Here is a 22,415-nt window from a genome sequence, read left to right as displayed (position 1 = left end):
ACATTGATTACACCAGTGTTCATAAATGTAAGAAAACTCAACACTAAGTTATAATGCATGAATAAGAAATACACATGATTAAGCACATAAACAGTGAGTGGGAGAAACAGCCACAAGAAGGAGGTGTGGAAGGTGTACGGGTGTGTGTGTGTGTGTGTGTGTGTGTGTATGTATGTATGTATGTGTGTGTGTGTGTGTGTGTGTGTGCATGTGTGTGTGTGTATGTTGGAGGGGCCCTTCACCCTGCAGGGAATTATGCTGTCTCTTCATTCTCAATACATTCCTCTCTTTTTATCCCTGGGGACTGATGACAGAGAAGTAGTCATTGCTGTAAAGAGACACAAATGACTGTCCACAAAACTTGGGATGGTGACATGTCTCAATGAGAGAAGGGGCTTACTGCCATGCCTGACAACCCAAAATCCCCATAGGAGAAGTGAGAGGATAATTTTCCACGAATAGTCCTCTGATCTTAACATGTGCGCAGCAGCAAGCACCTGGTAAAAACACATGCAGATTTGTAAATATTTTTCCATTAGTAAACAGAATTGTTTGTTTTTGTGCCAGACTGGACAAATCTGCGTTTTCCGAGGAATCACAGACATTATTGCAAGATGTAGAAAAGAAAAATAATAATCTGAATATTTTGTATTATCCCTGGTTTGAAGAGGAATGCAACAAGAGGGGTGTTCGTCTGGTATGGCACAGCAGGAATTGATCTGTGACAAAGGCTTATCCTCTGTTATGTTTCTCCCATATACCCTGCCCCAAGTTGCACACCATGGTAGTGATAGCTGTTTCCAGGGCTGTTCTTCCACCTTGTCCCACTCCCACCCATCTATACATCTCCCTACACCACTTTGCAATGTTTATATTACAAGCAAATTCAATAAACACTAAGCGTGTTTGAAAACATGGATGTTTCTTCAATGAATGTGTTGTAGTGGTTGTGATATTTGTAGCATGTCTTCACTAGGTGTCTTTCTCAGCAGCGAACATCCACGTGGACTTCTGTGGGTAGTTCATGCCAAGATTCTAAAAGACATGAATATCACTGTGCAGAAAGTGCGAAGCGGGAAGATAATGTCTAGAATCCCCAAAGGTTAAGATTTGGATCAATAATTTTGGGAAAAGAAGTTCAAAAATTCTTTTCTAAGTTCTAGGGATCAGATCTAGGACTCACTCTTGGGGTTGGGCAATGATAAATTAAGTGATTAAAAGTATTTCTTGCTCTTCAGAACCAGAGTTCAAACCTCAGCAATACACTGTGTGCCTCTCAACTGCCTGGAACTCCAGCTCTAGGGTATATGATATGCTTTCCTGGCCTCCACAGGTACCTATGTGCATGTACATACAGAGATGTACATATACATACAAATAATAAACCTTGGAAACATCATAGTTTACATTTTAACTGTTATTCACTATGGTGTTTGCTATAAGTTACAATGAATAGGTCAGTCTTGCTTAAATATTATATTTTAAAAATAAATAATCTAAGTCAGTACTTTCCAGCTTGTGGTTCGTGATATCAGATATTTACATTATGATTCATAACCGTAGAAAAATACAGTTATATCCACCGCATAATCAGCATCCAAACGCTGACTACATTGCATACACTAGCAAGATTTTATCGAAAGGACCCAGATGTAGCTGTCTCTTGTGAGACTATGCCGGGGCCTAGCAAACACAGAAGTGGATGCTCACAGTCAGCTAATGGATGGATCACAGGGCTCCCAATGGAGGAGCAAGAGAAAGTAGCCAAGGAGCTAAAGGGATCTGCAACCCTATAGGCGGAACAACATTATGAACTAACCAGTACCCCGGAGCTCTTGACTCTAGTTGCATATGTATCAAAAGATGGCCTAGTCGGCCATCACTGGAAAGAGAGGCCCATTGGACACGCAAACATTATATGCCCCAGTACAGGGGAACGCCAGGGCCAAAAAGGGGAAGTGGGTGGGTAGGGGAGTGGGGGTGGGTGGGTATGGGGGACTTTTGGTATAGCATTGGAAATGTAAATGAGCTAAATACCTAATAAAAAATGGAAAAAAAAGAAAAATACAGTTATAAAGTAGTAATGAAATAATTTTATGGTTGGCAGTCACCACAACTTGAGCAATTGTATTAAAGTGTTGCAACATTAGGAAGGTTGAGAAATAATATTATTATGAATAATATTTAAATTGTTTCTTTTTAAAACATACACATTTTATGGTTATATGTGCACCTGGGTATGTGTATTACACCATGTGTTTACAGAAGCTCTTGGGGATCAAGAGGGTGTCAGGTCCTCTGAAACTGTAGCTACAGGTGAGTATGAGCTGCATGTGGGTGCTAGAAAGTTGGACCTGACCCACGTCCTCTGTAAGGTCAGTGTTAATAATGTCTGAATCATCTCTCCAGTCTTTAAATTATTTTTTACAAAACTAAAAAATATATTATCAGTTCAGTTGAGCTTTCTTAATAGAAATAATTGACTTATTCCCACACTACTATTCAGCTTCAATATAACTCTGATACATTTAACTCAATGTTGATTTCTTCAACAGAATAGAATGCCTCCCCTTTAATTGTCTTGTTTTCCATTAATTAATTTATTTATTAACTTAACATCCCAGTCTTGGCCCCACTCCCTCCTGTCTTCGAAAGCCCATCCTGCAAGTCCCTCCCTGTGAATCCTTTTTGTTGTTGTTGTTGTTGTGCACAAGAGTGAAGATACCTGTCAATGCCACAAGAGGGCACTAGATCCCTCGCAGCTGGAGGCCCCTGTGAGGGCTTGGTGTGCGTGCTGGGAAATAGAAATGGCTATTTAGGAAGACCAACATGTAGATACTTAATTCATCCTTAGAATAGGGAACAAAATACCCATGGAAGGAATTACAGAGACAAAGTTTGGAGCTAAGATGAAAGAACCATCCAGAGACTACCCCACCCACGGATCCATCTCATAATCAGCTACCAAAAGCAGACCCTATTGCAAATGCCAGGAAGATTTTGCTGAAAGGACCCTGATATAGCTGTCTCTTTTGAGGCTATGCCAGTGTCTGGCAAATACAGAAGTGGATGCTCACAGTCATCTATTGGATGGAGCACAGGGTCCCCAAAGGAGGAGCTAGAGAAAGTACCGAAGGAGCTGAAGGGGTCTGCCACACTATAGGTGAAACAACAATATGAACTAACCAGTACCCCCAGAGCTCATGTCTCTAGCTGCATATGTATCAGAAGATGGCCTAGTTGGCCATCATTGGGAAGAGAGGCCCCTTGGTCTTGCAAAATTTATATGGCCCTGTACAGGGGAACTCCAGGGCCAAGAAGTGGGAGTGGGTGGGTAGGGGAGTAGGGCAGGGGAGGGTATAGGAGACTTTAGGGATAGCATCTGATATGTAAATGAAGAAAATATCTAATAGAAATTGAAAAAAAATAAGAAATGGCTATCTTCTGCAATAGCCTCACATGGTGTGAACAGCTGAGCTGTAGCTATACCCCACCTGTTGCAAGCTCTAATTAGACAAGTGTTGACTCTTTCTATGGGTTCCTTTTAACTATAGATGTTAAGCTCTCAGGGAGGCATACACTTCTCTTCTGCTGGTCCCTTCCAACAGTAATAGATCCATCATCATCATAGATGTTTGAAAGAGACATTAAAATGATGGTGCATGGACTGGAGGGTTGCCCAGTGCTTGATAGCTGGATTTGATTCTCAGCACCTACATGGAGGCTCATCTCCTACTCAAGCACCAACATGTGGTACACAGACACACTTGAAGGCAAAGCACTCATATATCAAATAATAAAAATAAATACAAATTACTTTAATGATAATTTATTATTAATACTTTGCTTGTAATTAACAATCTCAAACTAGGTACAGACATGTCTGCCTGTTTGTTCACAGAGCAAAATAATTATTTTGCTCTGATTTTGTAATGTGACACAGAAGACAACTCAAAAACCATAGCATTCTAATGCTCATTCCATTGCTGTAGTAAAACACTGATGAAAATCAACATGAGGAGGGAAGGGTTTTATTTACCTTACAGGTCCATCAAGGGAAACTGAGGCAGGATCTGGAGTAGAGATCACAGAAGAATGATGCTTACTGGCTTAATCTCTATGGCTTGCTTAGAATGTTTTTGTTTTGATTTGTTTTGTTTTTTAATCCAGAGCCACCTCTCCAAGTGTGGCACCACTCTGCATGGGCAGGGTCCCCTCACAACCCATATCATGAATCAAGAGAATGTCACCATAGACTGGTGTACAGGCCAATATGATGGAGGCATTTTCTCCATTGAGTTTTCCTGTTCCCAGTTTACTTAAACTTGTTTCTAGATGACAAAAAAGTACAGATAGGTTTTATTTTTAAGCACAAGTAACTAACACTCATAGTTCCTGAAAGATTTACAGTCTTCCAACTTATAGCTAGGCTGTGGTAGTACCCACATTTAATGCCAGCACTTGGGGAGCTCAGGCACTCACTCTGTTGAGTTCAAGGCCAGCTTCCTCTACAGAGCAAGTTCTAGGACAGCCAGGACTACACAAACTTTATCTGGTACTAGAAGAGGGTCAATCAACAACCTTCCAACCAGGGGAGGTGACCCAGATCCAGATTCAATATTTTCCCCCTGTAGACTGTCAATGGCTTCACTTTGAGCCAAAGTGAATAGATTCTTCCAGTCACCAGAAATTCCTGTCATGCTAAGATGGAAATGAAGTCAGAAAATGAGCAAATATTGCACATGCACAGGCAAGCCTGTTATTCTGTCACCTCATCAATCCAGTTGGTATTTTCTCCCAAGACCAAACTAGTCCTCCTACAATTGTCTGCTTCATACCAACTGTCAAAACGACCTTGAGCACAGAAGGACTGGAACAAGTGATGATATAGAGCTGGTGACTGTGAGTGTCAGAAATGCTAGATGGGAAATCCTGGTCTTGGAACTTTCATGGAAAAACCGAGGAAGTTTCTTCTCATACCTGAACCTCGGTCCTCTGCTCCTCAGTGTTGAAAAATGGCAACCATGTGATAGAACAGCACATTACAAAACGCACTGAGGGTTTGCCAGTGTCCTTGAAGTATTTTTTCAACCAAGGTATGTAGTACAGTAATGGAACTATTACACAATATATTATCAGAAAAATACCCATTAGTGCTGGGAGCCTCCTGGCCCAGGGAGAGTAGTAGTGGAGTCACAGAGTAGGACTCTGGTAATGGTTTTAAAGTCTGAGGGTCTCAGGGCTTTCTAGCTCGCTGACTGTACTGAAATGCTGATAACTTTTAAAAGGTTCTAAAAACTTCCTTGCTCTTTCTGAGGGTAAAAGGCTGCAGCTTAGGAGAGTGACACCAGTAGCCTGACAGTGGGGGATTAAGTAATGTGGTCTTTCTTCTATCTCAACGGGAACTGCACAGCTCTAACTTAGCCTGCTGGTCAGAAGTCACAGGAAGAAAAAGGGACACTTAGAGAAGTGGTTATAGAGTTTATTACTAAGTTGTAAAAATTTTCCTATGAAAGCTATCTAAGGGGAAAAGCAGAAAGATCCTAAGTGGGGAAAAGGAAAATATTCTAGCAAGGAAAAATTCTTCTAGGGAGGGGGAAAGGGAAAAATTCTCTTCTCTTTGTCCTCAGTGCTTACACATCCTTCAGAATACATGATCACCTGTTACAAAGTTCATCACAAGTTCACACAAAAAAATCAAATCATAAATTGAAATAGAAGTTTATTTATAGCAATGAATGTTTACAGGCATATCCATTGGGAGTAATTATCTGGCTAAACATCTATCACCTGTCTCAGCTCCACAGGTTCACTGAAGGTTTAAAACCATAACTAAGTGATTAGTGAAGTTTTATATAGATAAACCCAGTCAATATTTTATCTTCTGTTCTAGCACCTATAATAAATCGTTAGTTCCCTTTTATGACCTTTGTTTAATTATTTTACAACTTCTTGGAATGTGCTTTGAGATGGAGAAAGTCTGTTTACTATCTAAGAGCAATTAACTGGTGACACATGGGAAACTGGCAGAGTTCTCTTTGCAGTTTTGACTATCAGAAAAAGACCTAATGGCAGTCCCACTGTAAAAGAGCTTAATGATCACTGATATAATTTTAGGAATTCTTATAGGGTCATCATTAAGAACTCATCTATTTGTCTATATAGCATCACTACTTGACAGTACATTTTCATGGATCTACAGAGATCTGCTTTAGAGGGGTGTGCTATTACTTAGTGATTGTTATATATGTTTAATAATAACAGGAAAAGCATATTAATAGCAGGAATCTTTCTTAAAATGAATCCCTTACAGCCTTGCCTAATAAGGGCAAACCTGTCACAGATTATATAATAATCTGAAGCAGGAGGCCATCTCAGGAAGATAGTTATTAGCTTGCTAATAACTATATAACATGCTATTATATAATTATCTGCTAGTTATTAGCTTGTCCCATTATGGTTCCTGACACATAAGGAAAACAGATGTATTCTGTCTCACTTTTCTCCATGTTGGGTTTTGTAATCCATTTCTGCTGAAATACATATAGTCCACCACCAAACACCTCCCAGTTCTAATTTTTGGGTCATATATGAACTACTAATGCCCAGCACCCTTCTCCCTCCACATCAGCAACATGCTCTTCCATTCTACAGTTATTTTATGTTTTCTTAAGGTAACATAAGTCCATTGTGTACATATCTCTGGTGTTAACTTTTGTCACTCGGCATAATGCCACTGGAATCCATCCCAGTTGAAGCATGTGTAAATAGGTTCTATCACTCATGCACAAAATTGTATCTGTCAATTGATATTGTAATCCTACAAAAACCCTCTGAACTGAAAAGTCTTGTTATGGTGACCATGTCTCTAGTTTCTTACAGACGTAGATAATATCACTGAGATCTGAATCATCTAAGTATATAATCAGGACTTATCCATTTTACAAGCAGAGCCAGCAGGGCATAGGTATCTCCCATTCCTTCTCTGCTTAACCATGGTTCTATAAGGCATCTCAGTAATGGATTTATGGGCTATGACTCTTCTGAAAGAAATTGTTGAAATGTGATGCTAACTTCCAAGCACATTGGATTCCATGTCTCATGCTTTATGCAAATATTGAAAAACTTCCCATTTCTACAGTACAACTTCGACACTGTATCTCCTCTCACCTTTTCTCAGCAATGGTATATTGGAGACACAGTCATCTCCTGGACTTCTCATTGTTATACTGTTGGACATTCTATTCTCTTTCAGGACTGGAAAGGAACAGTTTTGGAAAGCACAATCAAGTTGTTCTGGACTCAAATGCTTGTGAAGAAATCGACACACCTTTTGCATGCTGCCTCTGAGGTCCTGGACGGTTGGAAAAGAAATTATCAGCAGAGAATTGATACAAGCATTGGCAAGTCACAGGTGATTGAATTCTGACTGAGCTGAATACTCCCTTAGTGTGTGACCTAATATTTGTTTACATCATTTTGTTACATATATATAAATGCTTATATATGCAGCATGTGCATATATATGTACACATATGTGTCTCCACATGTATATATATATATATATATATATATATATATATATATATATATATTCATGTGTACATTTACATTACAGGTGTTTATGTGTGTCTGTGTGTATATGTGTATACGCATCATGTTCATGCAATGCTCACTGAGGCCTAAAAAGGGCAATGGATCTCTTCATTTGTGTTAGAGTTGGCTTGGAGATACCATGTGGGTGCTTAGAATTGAACCCATGTCCTTTTAAATTTCAACCACTGATCCATTACTCCAGCACCACCGTAACCAAGTTTCAGACTCTGTGTTACTTTATAAAGGGATCAATGAGTCAAGGAAAAGAAAAACCCCATTCCTTTGTAAAGTCTACATACCAACAGCCAACTCTCTTTTAAAAGGTGTGTTGTATATATGTTTGTGTCTATTTGTGTAGTGTGTGTGCACGGTGAGTGTATGTGTGAGTGTGTATGTGTATTGTATGTGGTGTATGTGTATGTGGCATATATGAGGTATGTGGGTGTATGTGGTGTGTGTATGTGATATGTATGGTGTGTGTATGGTATCTATGTATGTGTGAGTGTATATGTGTTTAGTGGTTGGGTGTGGGGTGTTATGTGGTAGGTGGGCATGTGTTTGTGAAATGTGTGTGTTGTGTGTATTGAATATGTATGTTTTAGTGTGCATGTATGTGTGTGATATGTGTGATATGAGTGTGTGTATATGTCTGGTATGTATGAGTGTGGTGTATGTGTGTGATATGTATGGTGTGTTTGTATATATGTGGTGTGTGTGTGTGTGTGTGTGTGTGTTTGTGTGTGTGTGTGTGTGTGTGTGTACTTAGCTGTCCATGGAGAACAGAAGAGGCTATGAGATTCCCTTGGAAGTATTGATACAGGCAGATAGATAATTGACATGGGTATTGGGAACCCATCTCAGATCACTGCAAAAGTGGCAAGTGCTATGACCTGCTAAGCCAACTTCAAGACTCTGAATTTTCCTTTTTAACAAATAGATGAATTTTAATTGTAAGTGTACAAAATATAGGATGATGTTATGTTACTTTTATCCATGCGTGTCTTTGTCCTGGGTTCATGTTCACCTGATCAACTATCATCCTTTGCTGTCTTCCTTGCTCCTTCTTACTAGTCTTCCCTTTCACCTGCACAGTCCATTTCATCCCTATTTGCAGCACACACAGCTAAATCTAGATGTCCTATTAGAAGTCACGTGATATTTTCTGCTCTTCCCCATTGCACTCATGGTTTCCCTTGGGGTCCAACTTTTCTATATGGGTGTAATATATGTAATATACATGATAATATAGTATATAAAGATTCCCATCCCTCCTCTCCTCACACTTCTTCTCCCCCACAAATCCCTCATTTCACACTCCCCCACACAACCCCATCCACTCATCCTGTGTTTCTCTTTAGAAAAAGGCAGACCTCCCATGGATATCAGCTAGCCATGACTTATCAAGTTGCAGTAGACTAGGCACACATTATCTTTCCATGAATCCAGCCCTTCAAAGGATAATAACAGAAAAAAAAAAACAATACAAGGACAGAAACCACGCACTAGAAGAAGCAAGATAGAATTCCTTCAACAAACCTTAAAAAAGACAGCCACAAGAACAGAATGCCAACTCTAACAAAAAAAATAATAGGAAGCAACAATTACTTTTCCTTAATATCTCTTAATATCAATGGACTCAACTCCCCAATAAAAAGACATGGACTAACAGACTGGCTACACAAACAGGACCCAATATTTTGCTGCTTACAGGGAACCCATCTCAGGGAAAGAGACAGACAGTACCTCAGAATGAAAGGCTGGAAAACAATTTTGCAAGCAAATGGTCTGAAGAAACAAGCTGGAGTAGCCATTCTAATATCTAATGAAATCGACTTCCAACCCAAAGTTACCAAAAAAGACAAAGAGGAACACTTCATACGCATCAAAGGTAAAATCTTCCAAGAAAAACTCTCAATTCTGAATATCTATGCTCCAAATGCAAGGGCAACCACATTCATTAAAGAACCTTTAGTAAAGTTCACAGCACATGTTTCAGCTCACACAAAAATAGTGGGAAACTTCAACGTAACACTTTCATCAATGGACAGATCATGGAAACAGAAACTAAACAGGGACACAATGAAACTAACAGAAGTTATGAAACAAATGGTTTTAACAGATATCTACAGAACATTTTATCCTGAAAAAAAAAAAGGATATGCCTTCTTCTCAGGACGTCATGGTACTTTCTGCAAAATTAACCATATAAATTGGTCAGAAAACAGGTTTCAAAGATACAAAAATATTTAAAATTGTCCAATGCATCCTATCAGATCACTACGGACTAAGGCTGATCTTCAAGAACAAAATAAATAATAGAAAGCCAACATTCACGTGGAAACGGAATCTTCTCAATGATACCTTGGTCAAGGAAGGAATAAAGAAAGAAATTAAGGACTTTTTGGAGTTTAATGAAAATGAAGCCACAACATACCCAAACTTATGGGACACAGTGAAAACATTTCTAAGAGGATAGCTCTGAGTGCCTCCAAAAAGAAACTAGAGAGAGCACACACTAGCAGTTTGACAACACACCTAAAAGCTCTAGAAAAAAAAGGAAGCAAATTCACCCAAGAGGAGTAGACAGCAGGAAATAATCAAACTCAGGGGTGAAATCAACCAAGTGGAAACAAGAAGAACTATTCAAAGAATCAACCAAACAAGGAGCTTTTACTTTCAGAAAAATTAACAAGATAGATAAACCCTTACCCATATTCATTAGAGGGCATGGGGACAGCATCCTAATTAACAAAATCACAAATGAAAAGGAGGCATAACAACAGACCCTGAAGAAATCCAAAACACCATCAGATCCTTCTACAAAAGGCTATACTCAACAAAACTGGAAAACCTAAATGAAATGGACAAATTTCTAGACAGATACCAGGTACCAAAGTTAAATCAAGATCAGGTTAATGATCTAAACAGTCCTATATCCCCTAAAGAAATAGAAGCAGTCATTAATAGTCTCCCAACCAAAAACAGCCCAGGATTTAGCCAGGGTTTAGTGCAGAGTTCTATCAAACCTTCAAAGAAGACTTAATTCCAGTACTGCACAAACTATTCCACAAAATACAAGCAGAAGTTACTCTACCCAATTCATTCTATGATGCCACAATTACTCTGACACCTAAACCACAAAAAGACCCAACAAAGATAGAGAATTTCAGACCAATTTCCCTTATGACTATCGATGCAAAAATAGTCAATAAAATTCTCGCTAACTGAATCCAAGAACATTTCAAAACAATCATCCATCCTGACCAAGTAGGTTTCATTCCAGGGATGCAAGGATGGTTTAATATACAGAAATCGATCAACATAATCCATTATATAAACAAACTCAAAGACAAAAACCACATGATCATCTCGTTGGATGCTGGGAAAGCATTTGAGAAAATCCAACACCCCTTCATGAAAAAAGTTTTAGAAAGATCAGGAATTCCAGTACCAAACAAAACATGATAAAAGCAATGTACTACAAACCAGTAGCCAACATCAAAGTAAATGGTGAGAAGCTGGAAGCAATCCCACTAAACTCAAGGACTAGACGAGACTGCCCACTTTCTCCCTACCTATTCAATACAGTACTTGAAGTCCTACCCAGAGCAATTTGACAACAAAATGAGGTCAAGGGGATACAATTTGGAAAGGAAGAAGTCAAAATATCACTATTTACAGATGATACGATAATATATATATAAGTGACCCCAAAAATTCCATCAGAGAACTCCTAAACCTGATAAACAGCTTCAATGAAGTAGTTGGATATAAAATTAACTCAAACAAGTCAATGGCCTTTCTCTACACAAAGGATAAACAGGCTGAGAAAGAAATTAGGGAAACAACACCCTTCACAATAGTCACAAATAATATATAATACCTGTGTGACTCAAACTAAGGAAGTCAAAGATCTGTATGATAAGAACTTTAAGTCTCTGAAGAAAGAAATCAAAGATCTCAGTAGATGGAAAGATCTCCCATACTCATGGATTGGCAGGATCAATATAGTAAAAATGGCTCTCTTGCCAAAAGCACTCTACAGATTCAATGCAAACCCCATCAAAATTCCAAGAATTTCTAATTCTTCAACAAATTAGAAAGGGCAATTTGGAAATTCATCTGGAATAACAAAAAACCTATGATACCAAAAACTCTTCTCAATGATAAAAGAACCTCTGGTGGAATCACCATGCCTGACCTCAACCTGTAATACAGAGCAATTGTGATAAAAGCTTCATGGTACTGGTACAGGGGCAGACAGTTGATCAAGGTAATTGAAGACCCAGAAATGAATGCACACACCTATGGTGACTTGATCTTTGACAAGGGAGCTAAAATCATCCAGTGGAAAAAAGACAGTATTTTCAACAAATGATGCTGGCTCAACTGGCAGTTACCATGTACAAGAATGCGAATTGATCCATTCTTATCTCCATGTCCAAATTTCAAGTCTACATGGATCAAAAACTCCACATGAAACCAGAGACACTGAAAGTTCTAGAGGAGATAGTGGGGAAGAGCCTCAAAGAATTGGGCACACGGGGGAAATTCCTGAACAGAACAGCAATGGGCTGGTGCTGTAAGATCAAGAATCAACAAATGGGACCTCTTAAAATTGCCAAGCTTTTGTATGGTAAAAGACACTCTTAGTGAGACAAAACAACAGCCAACAGATTGGAAAAAGATCTTTAGCAATCATTCATATATATATATATATATATATATATATATCGTTATATCGTTATATCATTATATATATATATATGTATATGTGTGTGTGTATATATAACTCAACATGTTAGACTCCAGAAAATCAAATAAGCTTATTTAAAAATGGGGTACAGAGGTAAACAAAGAATTCTTAACTAAGGAATACTGAAGGGCTGAGAAGCACCTAAAAAATGTTCAGCATCGTTATTCATCAGGGAAATGAAAATAAAAACAACACTAAGATTCCACCTCACACCAGTCAGAATAGCTAAGATCAAAAGCTCAGGTGACAGCAGATGCTTGCAAGGATGTGGAGAAAGCAAAACACTCCTCTATTGCTGGCGGGAGTACAAGCTAGTACAACCAATCTGGAAATCAATCTGGCAGTTCCTCAGAAAATAGGGCATATTTCTACCAGAAGATCCAGCAATTCTTCTCCTGGGAATATACTCAGAAAATGCTCCAATTTGTAATAAGGACACATGCTCCACTATGTTCATAGCAGCCTTATTTATAATAGCCAGAAGCTGGAAAAAACTAGGTGTCCCTCAACAATGGAATGGATACAGAAAATGTGGTACATTTACAAAATGGAGTACTATGCAGCTATTAAAAACAAGAATTCATGAAAATTTTAGAGGAATGGATAGATCTGGAGGATATCATCATGATTGAGGTAACACAATCACAAAAAGGCACATGTGATATGTACCCACTGATAAGTGAATATTAGCCCAGAAGCTCAGAATACCCAAGATACAATTTGCAAAACACATGAAACTCAAGAAGAAGGAAGACCAAATGTGGACACATCAATCCTTCTTAGAAGGGTGAACAAAATACCCATGGAAGAAGTTACAGAGACAAAGTATGGAGCAGAGACTGAAGGAGTGACCATCCAGAAACTGCCTCACTTGAGGATCCATTCCAAAAACCACCACCAAACCCAGATACTATTGCAGATGCCAACAAGAGCTTGCTGACAGGAGACTGGTATAACTGTCTACTGAGAGGCTCTGCAGTACCTGACTGATATAGAACTGGATGCTCACAGTCATCCATTAGATAGAGGACAAAATTCCCCATTGAAGAAGCTAGAGAAAGTACCCTTTCAGCTGCAGGGGTTTGCAGCCCCATAGGAGGAACAACAATATGAAATAACCAGTAACCCCAGAGCTCCCTGGGACTAAACCACTAATGAAAGAAAATGCATTATGGGAATCATGGCTCTAGCTGCATAAGTAGCAGTAGATGGCCTAGTCGGTCATCAATGGGAGGCGAGGCCCTTTGACTGAGAAGGTTTTAAGCCCCAGTATAGGAAAATTCTTAGGCCAGGAATTAGAAGAGGGTGGATTGGTGAGCAGGAGGAGGGGGTAGAGGATAGGGGATTTTCAGGAAAGAAACTAGGAAAGGGGATAACATTTGAAATGTAAATAAAGAAAATATCTAATATAAATAAATAAATAAATAGATAAATAAATAAATGTGATGAATTCATGAATTTCTTAGCCAAATTATAGAACTATAAATTATCATCCAGAGTGAGGTAACCCAATGGCAAAATAACACACTTGGTATGCACTCACTGATAAGTGGATATTAGCCCAAAAGCTATAAATAACCAAGATAGAATTCACAGACCATAAGAAGCTCAAGAAGAAAGGAAACAAAAGTGTGGGTGCTTCAGTCCTTCTTAGAAGGAGAACAAAATACTCACAGGAGCAAATATGGAGATAAAGAGTAGAGCAAAGACTGGAGGAAAAGTCATCTAGAGACTGTCCCACCTGAAGATTCATCCCATATACAGTTACCAAACCCAGACAAATTTGTGGATGCCAAGAAGTGCATCGAGAAAGAGGCTGGTATGGCTGTCTCCTGAGTGACCCTGCCAGAGCCTTACAAATACAGGGACAGATGCTCAAAACCAATCATTGGACTGAGCATGGGGTCCACAATAGAGGAGTTAGAGAAAGGACCAAAGGAGTTGAAGGGGATTGCAGTCCCATAGGAAGAACAACAATATCAACCAACCAGTCCCCCAAGAGCTCCCAGGGAACAAGGAGTACACGAAGCTCCAGCAGCAGAAGTTGCAGAGGATGTCCTTGTCATGCATCAGTGGGTGGAGTGGTTCTTGGTCCTATGAAGGCTCAATAGATGCCCCAGTGTAGGTGAACTGAGGGCAGAGAGGTGGTACTGGGTAGGTGTGTAGAGGAACACCTTCATAGAAGCACGGGGAGAAGGGATTGTATAGAGGGTTTCCGGGGGGGGGATAACATTTGAAATGAAAATGAAGAAAATATCCAACAAGAACTTATTAATACCTGAAAAAAATTACAAAAAAATAAAATAAAAGAACTTTACATAATCCAACGTGAGGTATCTATGTGGTAAACTGTTCAACTAATATAGTGCTGGTTTTTAAAACTCTTTTGAACTATGCCTGTGAACATATTACAGGAAGCCCCAGAGTACAATGTTTCTGTACATATTTGCAAAAGAAACTTAGTGTTAGTTGTTCCTCTCCATATTTCCTCGTCTACTTTTCCTCCTACACACACCCAAATCTAAATCTTCATCTTCCATTATCACCTTTTCATTCTTTAAAGACTGTATTTTATCTTCTCATATTTTTCAACATGCCATGACTCTAACAAATTCCTGACTAGGAAGGTTATTCCAATGTAATTATGTATTAGGCTAATAAATATGTGTAAATGACAATTAGCCGATATAAATGTTACAGATGAAATCATGGATATGTGCTTGTCCTAGACAAACATAAGGTATCTGAGCAATTAAAGATACGTTATTCTTTCTTTTGGTCCTATTTCCACATATATCCCATTCTAAATGCTGGTATTTTCATTTGTAAAAATTTTGTACAGTGATATCTTAATTCTCACACATGAAAGTATAAGTTCATTGTGCCTGAGACTATATTGCTGCAGGCTTAAATATCAATAAATGTTTAGAACATACAATTCTTAGATTTATAACCTGAATTTTTACTTTTCATCACTGAAAATCAAAACTAAGTCCCTAGTTTTTTATTATACCTAGAGCAGAAATGAGTTGGAGCTATTTATTCCTTAATGATAGCTCAATCCATATCTTTCCTTGTATGAGTTATTACAAATGAGATTCTCTAGATACTACCAAAGAATATTAGACCTGTGATAAGAATTCATGAGTATATCAGAAAAAAAATGTCATAATCTATCTGAAAACAAGTGGATATTGGAATAACTCCAGGATTCAGGTGGGAAAGACCAGTTTCAATAAATTTGTCATTTATGAACGTCCTGGGACAAACATGGGAAAAGTTGGAATGAAGCAACTTCCAGGGAAATTACAGAATCCGACTGATACATTGCCAGTATTTTGGGAGGACTTGGTGTCAGAATAATTTTGCAAGAGTAAAATAGTAGGGAGGAAAGTACTCTGTAGAAACTCATATAATGAGTCTCTTGTTCTACCCTGGAGCGCCCCAATTCACATCTGACCATGAGATCAATTCAGAACTTAGATTCTTCCAAAGGAAACATGAAAACCCTTCCCTAACTTCTGCCCAGGTACTCATTAACATCTAACAAACTCCTAGACATGATCAGTAAGCATCAGAAAGGAATGGAGGTTTGCTCTGGGGATAAATGATTTTCCTTCATTGGAGGTATCCCAAAGACACCATGCAGACAAATGTGCGGATGCCACAGATGACACAATAATAAACTCTCTGAAGGATGTCATGTCCCAGTGCCCTATTGTTTTATGAGACTGGAAACTTGGACTTTGTTGGGTTACCTTCACAGCATTGCATGGAGAATAAAAAACCATTCCGAATTTCATTGCATTCTTTCTCAGGCAAAGAGTGACACAGAGAAGTTCCTCAATCCAGGCACTAGGAAATATGGTTCTAAAGGAGCTGTGCTCTGCAGCTGGCCTTCAGATGAAAATATTCATCCTGACTGAGGCTCAGAAGGTGGGATTCTTCCAACCATAGACTTCTGCTTAAAATTCTCTTCTATTTTCTTCAGTGAAAATTGTCTTCTGAAGTCAACATGAAACATTATTTCTTTTAGAAGTCTGCAGGTAAACTTAAATAGGTTAATATTTTGCTTTTATCTCAAAGAAATGTCTCTGTCCTAGATTAGTACTCAGGAGAAAACAGCATTCAGTGTAACATGTATGTGAGATGTTGAATTTTATCTGGTGGATGGGGCCCTCATGTTCCTACAGAAAAAATATAAACAAGTAAAATGCAGACTAAGCATCAGCTTCCAAAGGGTGTAACAGTGATTGTGTTAGTAACTTTGGAGGGAAGCTGCAGGTGACACAGCTAAGGCTCTGGCACAGGACATTTTAGAACAAAAATTAAGGTCAGGAAAAATATGAATAGACGAAACGTTTTAGCAAGTTGGATTCTTTTTTCCATGGAGGACACATATGTAAGACTATGTTCATCTGTGTGATCAGAAGACAGCTGGCTTTATTAGAAATATGTGGTGGGTTTTTGTGTGTGTGTGCTTGTGTGGATGAGTGGTATAAAATTTTCTCAAAAGCCAATAACTTAATTTTCTACACCTGAACTCAATTACACAACTTCATTAATATGTGTAATCTTACCTGATATTCGCATACAAATTATTTTTAACATGTTACTATAACATAAGTAAATTCAATTAATTATTTTTTATGTTGCATTTATATATTGTTTTATTTTTAATGGTTTAGTTACATCCCAATTGAAGCCTCCCCTCTCTCCTAATTGTATTGAATTCTGATGGTAGAATCACATGTTCAAACTATTCTCTTTCTTGTCTGTATTCATAAGCAAGGACCATTGTGTGTTAAAATGTGTGTTATTGTGTCCTTGAGCTACTGGACCAATAAATCTGTAGTTGTAATACAAAAATTATCTCAAGGCCGGAGTAATAAAATCAGTATGAAATTTAATTTGAGTTACTATATATACATGTTTTCCAGGCAATTTACCTGTAGTGTGATAGAATAGTGTATCACTTATCAAGTGAAGAAATTGTCTCAAATCAATTGGTAAGTGTGGACAATAAAACAGAGACCCGAGAAGAGTAGTGTTCTACCTAATCATCCAGGGTCCTGTAAAACCCTCTCAATGTCTGATCATGGTAAATCCGTGAAAACCACTGAGGAAGTGGCTCTTCAGCTCCTCTTGCTTTGCCAGTTTGGGGTTGGGACCTTGGCCAATGTCTTTCTGTTTGTCCATAATTTCTCTCCAGTCTTGACTGGTTCTAAACAGAGACCCAGACAGGTGATTTTAAGCCACATGGCTATGGCCAATGCCTTGACTCTATTCCTCACTATATTTCCAAACAACATGATAGCTTTTGCTCCAAAAACTCCTCCAACTGAACTCAAATGTAAATTAGAATTCTTCAGTCACATGGTGGCAAGAAGCACAAACTTGTGTTCCACCTGTGTCCTGAGTATCCATCAGTTTGTCACTCTTGTTCTTGTTAATAGAGGTAAACTTATACTAAGAGCTAGTGTCCCAAATTTTGTGAGTTATTCTTGTTACAGTTGTTGGTTTTTCAGTGTCTTAAGTAACATCCACATTCCAATTAAGGTCACTGGTCCACAGATAACAGACAATAACACTGACTCTAAAAGCAACTTGTTCTGTTCCACTTCTGGATTCATTGTAGGCATTGTCTTCTTGCAGTTTGCCTATGATGCCACATTCATGAGCATCATGGTCTGGACCAGTGTCTCCATGATACTTCTCCTCCATAGACATCGCCAGCGAATGCAGCACATCCTCACTCCCAATCAGAACCCCAGAGGCCAAGCTGAGACAAGAGCAACCCGTACTATCCTGATGCTGGTGGTCACATTTGTTAGCTTTTATCTTCTAAATTTTATTTGTATCATCTTTCATACCCTTTTAATGCATTCTCATCTCTTCATACGGCTTGTCAGTGAGGTTCTGACTGCAGTCTTCCCCAGTATCTGCCCCTTACTGTTGATCTTCAGAGATCCTAAAGATCCTTGTTCTGTGCTTTTCAACTGTTGAAAACCAGAGTCACTAAAAAATGCCAAATCCAGAAGACAGTTTCACTAATACCATTAAGACCTTTATTCTTTAAATATGTTTTCAACATTTTGTATGAACAAGGTGTGGTGCTCACTGCTGTAATTTTTAAAGAATAAGGCTATACTCATTTGTCAATGTGAAATGATTTCTGGTTGGAATCTGACTGACATGGTAAGTGAGTTATTCAGCATCCTCTGTTCTCCTGTATATAACTGTATTCTGCTGCAGGCTGGACTGAAACTGATGCAACCAATTTTCACTAAACAGTTTAATGTGTTAAATGGTCCTGATCAAACTGATACTCTCGCTCCGTCTTAGTTGATACTTCAAACTTCGGACAAGAACAGAATCCCTCTCTATATTTCTCTACCTGAACAAATGAGGATGCATTGTTATGATTAAGTATTTTCAAGGATGAAATTTATATAAATAGTAAATATATTGTATGTCATTCCATTTTAGTTAGGAGATATATGCTTTGCTACCTTGGGCCCTACTGAGGTGAGAGTCAAGCACTGAACATCATAACTTTGTGCTCTCTAGAGCAGTACAATCTACTGAGCATATCGAGAATAAATAGGAAAAGAGGCAGAAACAGGTCATGCTCAGAAGCCTTAAGAGGACTAGGGAGGAATCCAGGATCCACACTGGACATCTTCTCCTGAAAGACCTTGGTAAAGACTTCACCCTGGGCTATGGTGAAATTGTTTTTCCAATCATCACAAACCACTAACAATCTGACAGGAGACAAGACATATAGAGCAACGAGGTGGCAACATTATCACTCTGTCTGTCAGTGGCTTGCCAGTCACAAAATAATTTTCTCAGAAGATTAAATCAAAGAACTTAACCATTTCAGCTGCATGAGAATGACCAGGGAAGTGAAGACCACAAGATGAATCCAGGAGTGGTTATAGCTGTCGGTGTGATGAAACTTAAAATCTGACCTGTGATACTTACTCCTGTGAACAAAGAAAACTTTAGCATTCATTTTTTTGTTTATGTGTGTTGGGTGTGTATGTATTTGTAGGGATTTCCTCCTGTTAAGAAGAATAGGTGCCATACCCCTAGTGCTGGGGTTACAAACAGATGTATGCCTATGAATATGGTTTCTCAGAATCAAGCTCTGATCCAATGTAAATGTGGCCAGGGTTCTACCCTGCTGAGTCACCTCTCCAGCCCCAAACTGAGAAATTTATCCAACACATTTGACACTTCACTTGCAATTTTGGAGGAGTGGGAAATCATTAATAACAGCTATATTGAAAGAGCTTGAAATAATAGAATAGGAACCATCAGTTTGTATGTTCCATATTGAGGAATGGATTCACACTGAGTTACAAAATTAATACTGAGACATCCCATATACATTTTCACAGACTTGCACCAACCTTAAACTGACAAACTATGGCACCATGTCTTGATCATAACACTGGCCATAATAAAGTGTATTTTCTAAATTTATTTTAATCAGTTCAGTGTATCCTATGACACTGATTTCTGCTTGCTAATCTGTGTATCTCCTTATCCCTAAGCATTGTTTTGGGGTAGTTTATTGGGTTCTATGATCTTCCAACACTTTTTTCACCCCAATTCCTTCCATCCAACTAACACCCATTAGGGAAGAAAAAAGTTAGAGAGGAAAAGGAGTATAGACCTCTTAATGCTAATTCCTTCTTAGATTATGAGGGATATGAGGGCAGTAAGCAGAACAGAACTTCATAGTAGCATGAAGTACTTGGGGCCTTGCCACACCAAGACTTACCCATGTGGCTGTGATAATCAGTGGGCTGACCATATTCCCTGAGTTTTAAAGCCATTGGTCATTCCTATTGCATGACCCTTAGCAAGATTTGGACATCAAGAAAAAGGAAATGAAACCCACCTTGGGATTCTATCTAACAACTATTAGAATGTCCAAGATCAACAACACAGGTGACTGCTCGTGCTGGCAAGGATGTGCAATAAGGGAATTGCTCAACCATTGCTGATGTAAGTGAAAACTTGTACAGTCACTATGGGAATAAGAATGTGGATGCTCACAGTCAGCTATTGGATGGATCACAGTGCCTCCAATGAAGGAGCTAGAGAAAGTACCCAAGGAGCTAAAGGGATCTGCAACCCTATAGGTGGAACAACATTATGAACTAACCAGTACCCCGGAGCTTTTGACTCTAGCTGCATATGTATCAAAAGATGGCCTAGTCGGCCATCAGTGGAAAGAGAGGCCAATTGGATTTGCAAACTTTATATGCCCCAGTACAGGGGAACGCCAGGGCCAAAAAGTGGGAGAGAGGGGGTAGGGTAGTGGGGGGGGGCTTATTGGGGACTCTTGGTTTAGCATTGGAAATGTAAATGAGGAGAATATCTAATAAAAATATATTTTTTAAAAAAAAATAAAGATTCCACAGAAAGTTGGCATTAGATCTATCTCACCACTCTTGGATATATACCTGAAGGACACTTCATCCTACTACAAGGACATGTACTCAACCATGATTCTTACTGCTCTATTCATTCATAATAGCCAGAACCTGGAAAGAACCAAGAAGTCACAACAAAAGAAAGGATAAAAAATATGGCACATTAGCACAATAGAGCATTACTCCACTGTTTAAAGACAGGCATCATGATGTTTATAGGAGAAACGCTAAAGCTAGAAAAAAAAATCTATCCTGAGTGAGGAAACCAACACCCAGAAAGGTAATTATGGTATGTATTCACTTATACATTCATAGCTATTAAATAAATGATAATCAAGCTAAAAAGGAGATTAATCCATAGAAATGTTCAAGTGAGGGACAAATGGATTTCATGGAAAGGGGAAAGAGATTAGCTATTCTGAGTGGACTAGAGGGGTGGGTTGGAACAGGTATAGGGTTAAGAGAGGGAATCAGTGGAGAGAGAGCTGGAATTGGAGGACATATGAGAAATGTTACGAAACCATATGGCAGTGGAAATTTAGTAACATATATGAAAGCGGTCCTACTGAAATTATCTAATAACTGAGGGTATGGAGCACCCAAATGACCACCTATTTTCAACTAAGGGGTCTTTTCAAGTACAGGGACTATATTGCATTCAACTGAGTTGTTGGCCAAAGATGTCCTGTGGAAATGCCTACAAAACCCAGGATAGGGCTAGAGAGATGGCTCAATGGTTAAGACCACTGGCTGCTTGCTATTACAGAGGTCCTAAGTTCAATTCTGAGCAACCACATGGTGGCTCGAAAGCATCTTCAATGAAATCTGATCCTCTCTTCTGGTGTGTTGAAGACAGATACATTGTACACATATCAATGAAATAAATAAATCTTTTTAAAATAACACACACAGGCTGATGTTAAGATAAAGGTTTGCTCTCTACAAACTGACAGTGAGATACCCATACCTAAGACAACACCCATACACTCCTTCACAATGGAAAAGTAGACCTGGTACCGACATAGGGCCTTTACTCCTATAATAGTGTTTGGTATGGAAAAATACTCTGCAGGCTACCAAAAGAGACACATAAACATCAACTCAGCCACAAAACATTTGGTCTATAATCTGTCCTGCACACAAGATATGTTAATGCAATGGTGGCATGGAACTTTTGGGAGTATCCAACCAATATCAAATTTGTCATAGACAGAACACATACACAGCACTGTCAGGTGACCAATAACCAGAAATTAGATAGTCAACAAACATACCTACGGTAAGACCAAATACTACCTCTCTAAAATAAAATAAAATGAAATAAAATAAAATAAAATCATCAATAATATGACTTCTAATTGTATTTTGCCATATTCATAGATCAGTGTGTTTTTTGCTTATTATCAGAGAAAAATCCTCTTACAGCAGACAGAAACAGATTCAGAGAATCACAGACTGGCATCATGTGGAAAGAGATTTCTCAAAATACACAGCTCTAAATGGAATGTCTCCATCAAATCTCACCTCTCAGAGCTCAGGGAATTCTGAAGAAGAGGAGTCCAGACAGAGTGTAAGAGCCATGGGGATGAAGACACCAGGAGAACTGGACTCAG

The 22,415-nt window shown here is 38.7% G+C and overlaps 1 protein-coding gene across 1 annotated transcript; it reads left to right on the top strand.

Annotated features, from left to right (window-relative positions):
• Positions 1-17,440: 17,440 nt before the first annotated feature.
• Positions 17,441-18,358, top strand: Vmn1r127 (vomeronasal 1 receptor 127). The gene has a single exon (NM_001166726.1). It carries the CDS (start codon positions 17,441-17,443, stop codon positions 18,356-18,358), a length of 918 nt encoding a protein of 305 aa, NP_001160198.1.
• The last annotated feature ends 4,057 nt before the right edge of the window (positions 18,359-22,415 follow it).

The sequence above is a fragment of the Mus musculus genome, chromosome 7 (genome assembly GCF_000001635.26).
Source record: "Mus musculus strain C57BL/6J chromosome 7, GRCm38.p6 C57BL/6J".
In the NCBI taxonomy this organism is placed as follows: Eukaryota; Metazoa; Chordata; class Mammalia; order Rodentia; family Muridae; genus Mus; species Mus musculus.
The sequence above is the reverse complement of the archived record's forward strand: the minus strand, read 5'-3'. Positions and strand labels throughout refer to the sequence as shown.

Excerpts from the sequence above, each read along its gene's own strand:
- Vmn1r127 (NM_001166726.1), top strand. The coding sequence starts at position 17,441 with ATGTCTGATCATGGTAAATCCGTGAAAACCACTGAGGAAGTGGCTCTT.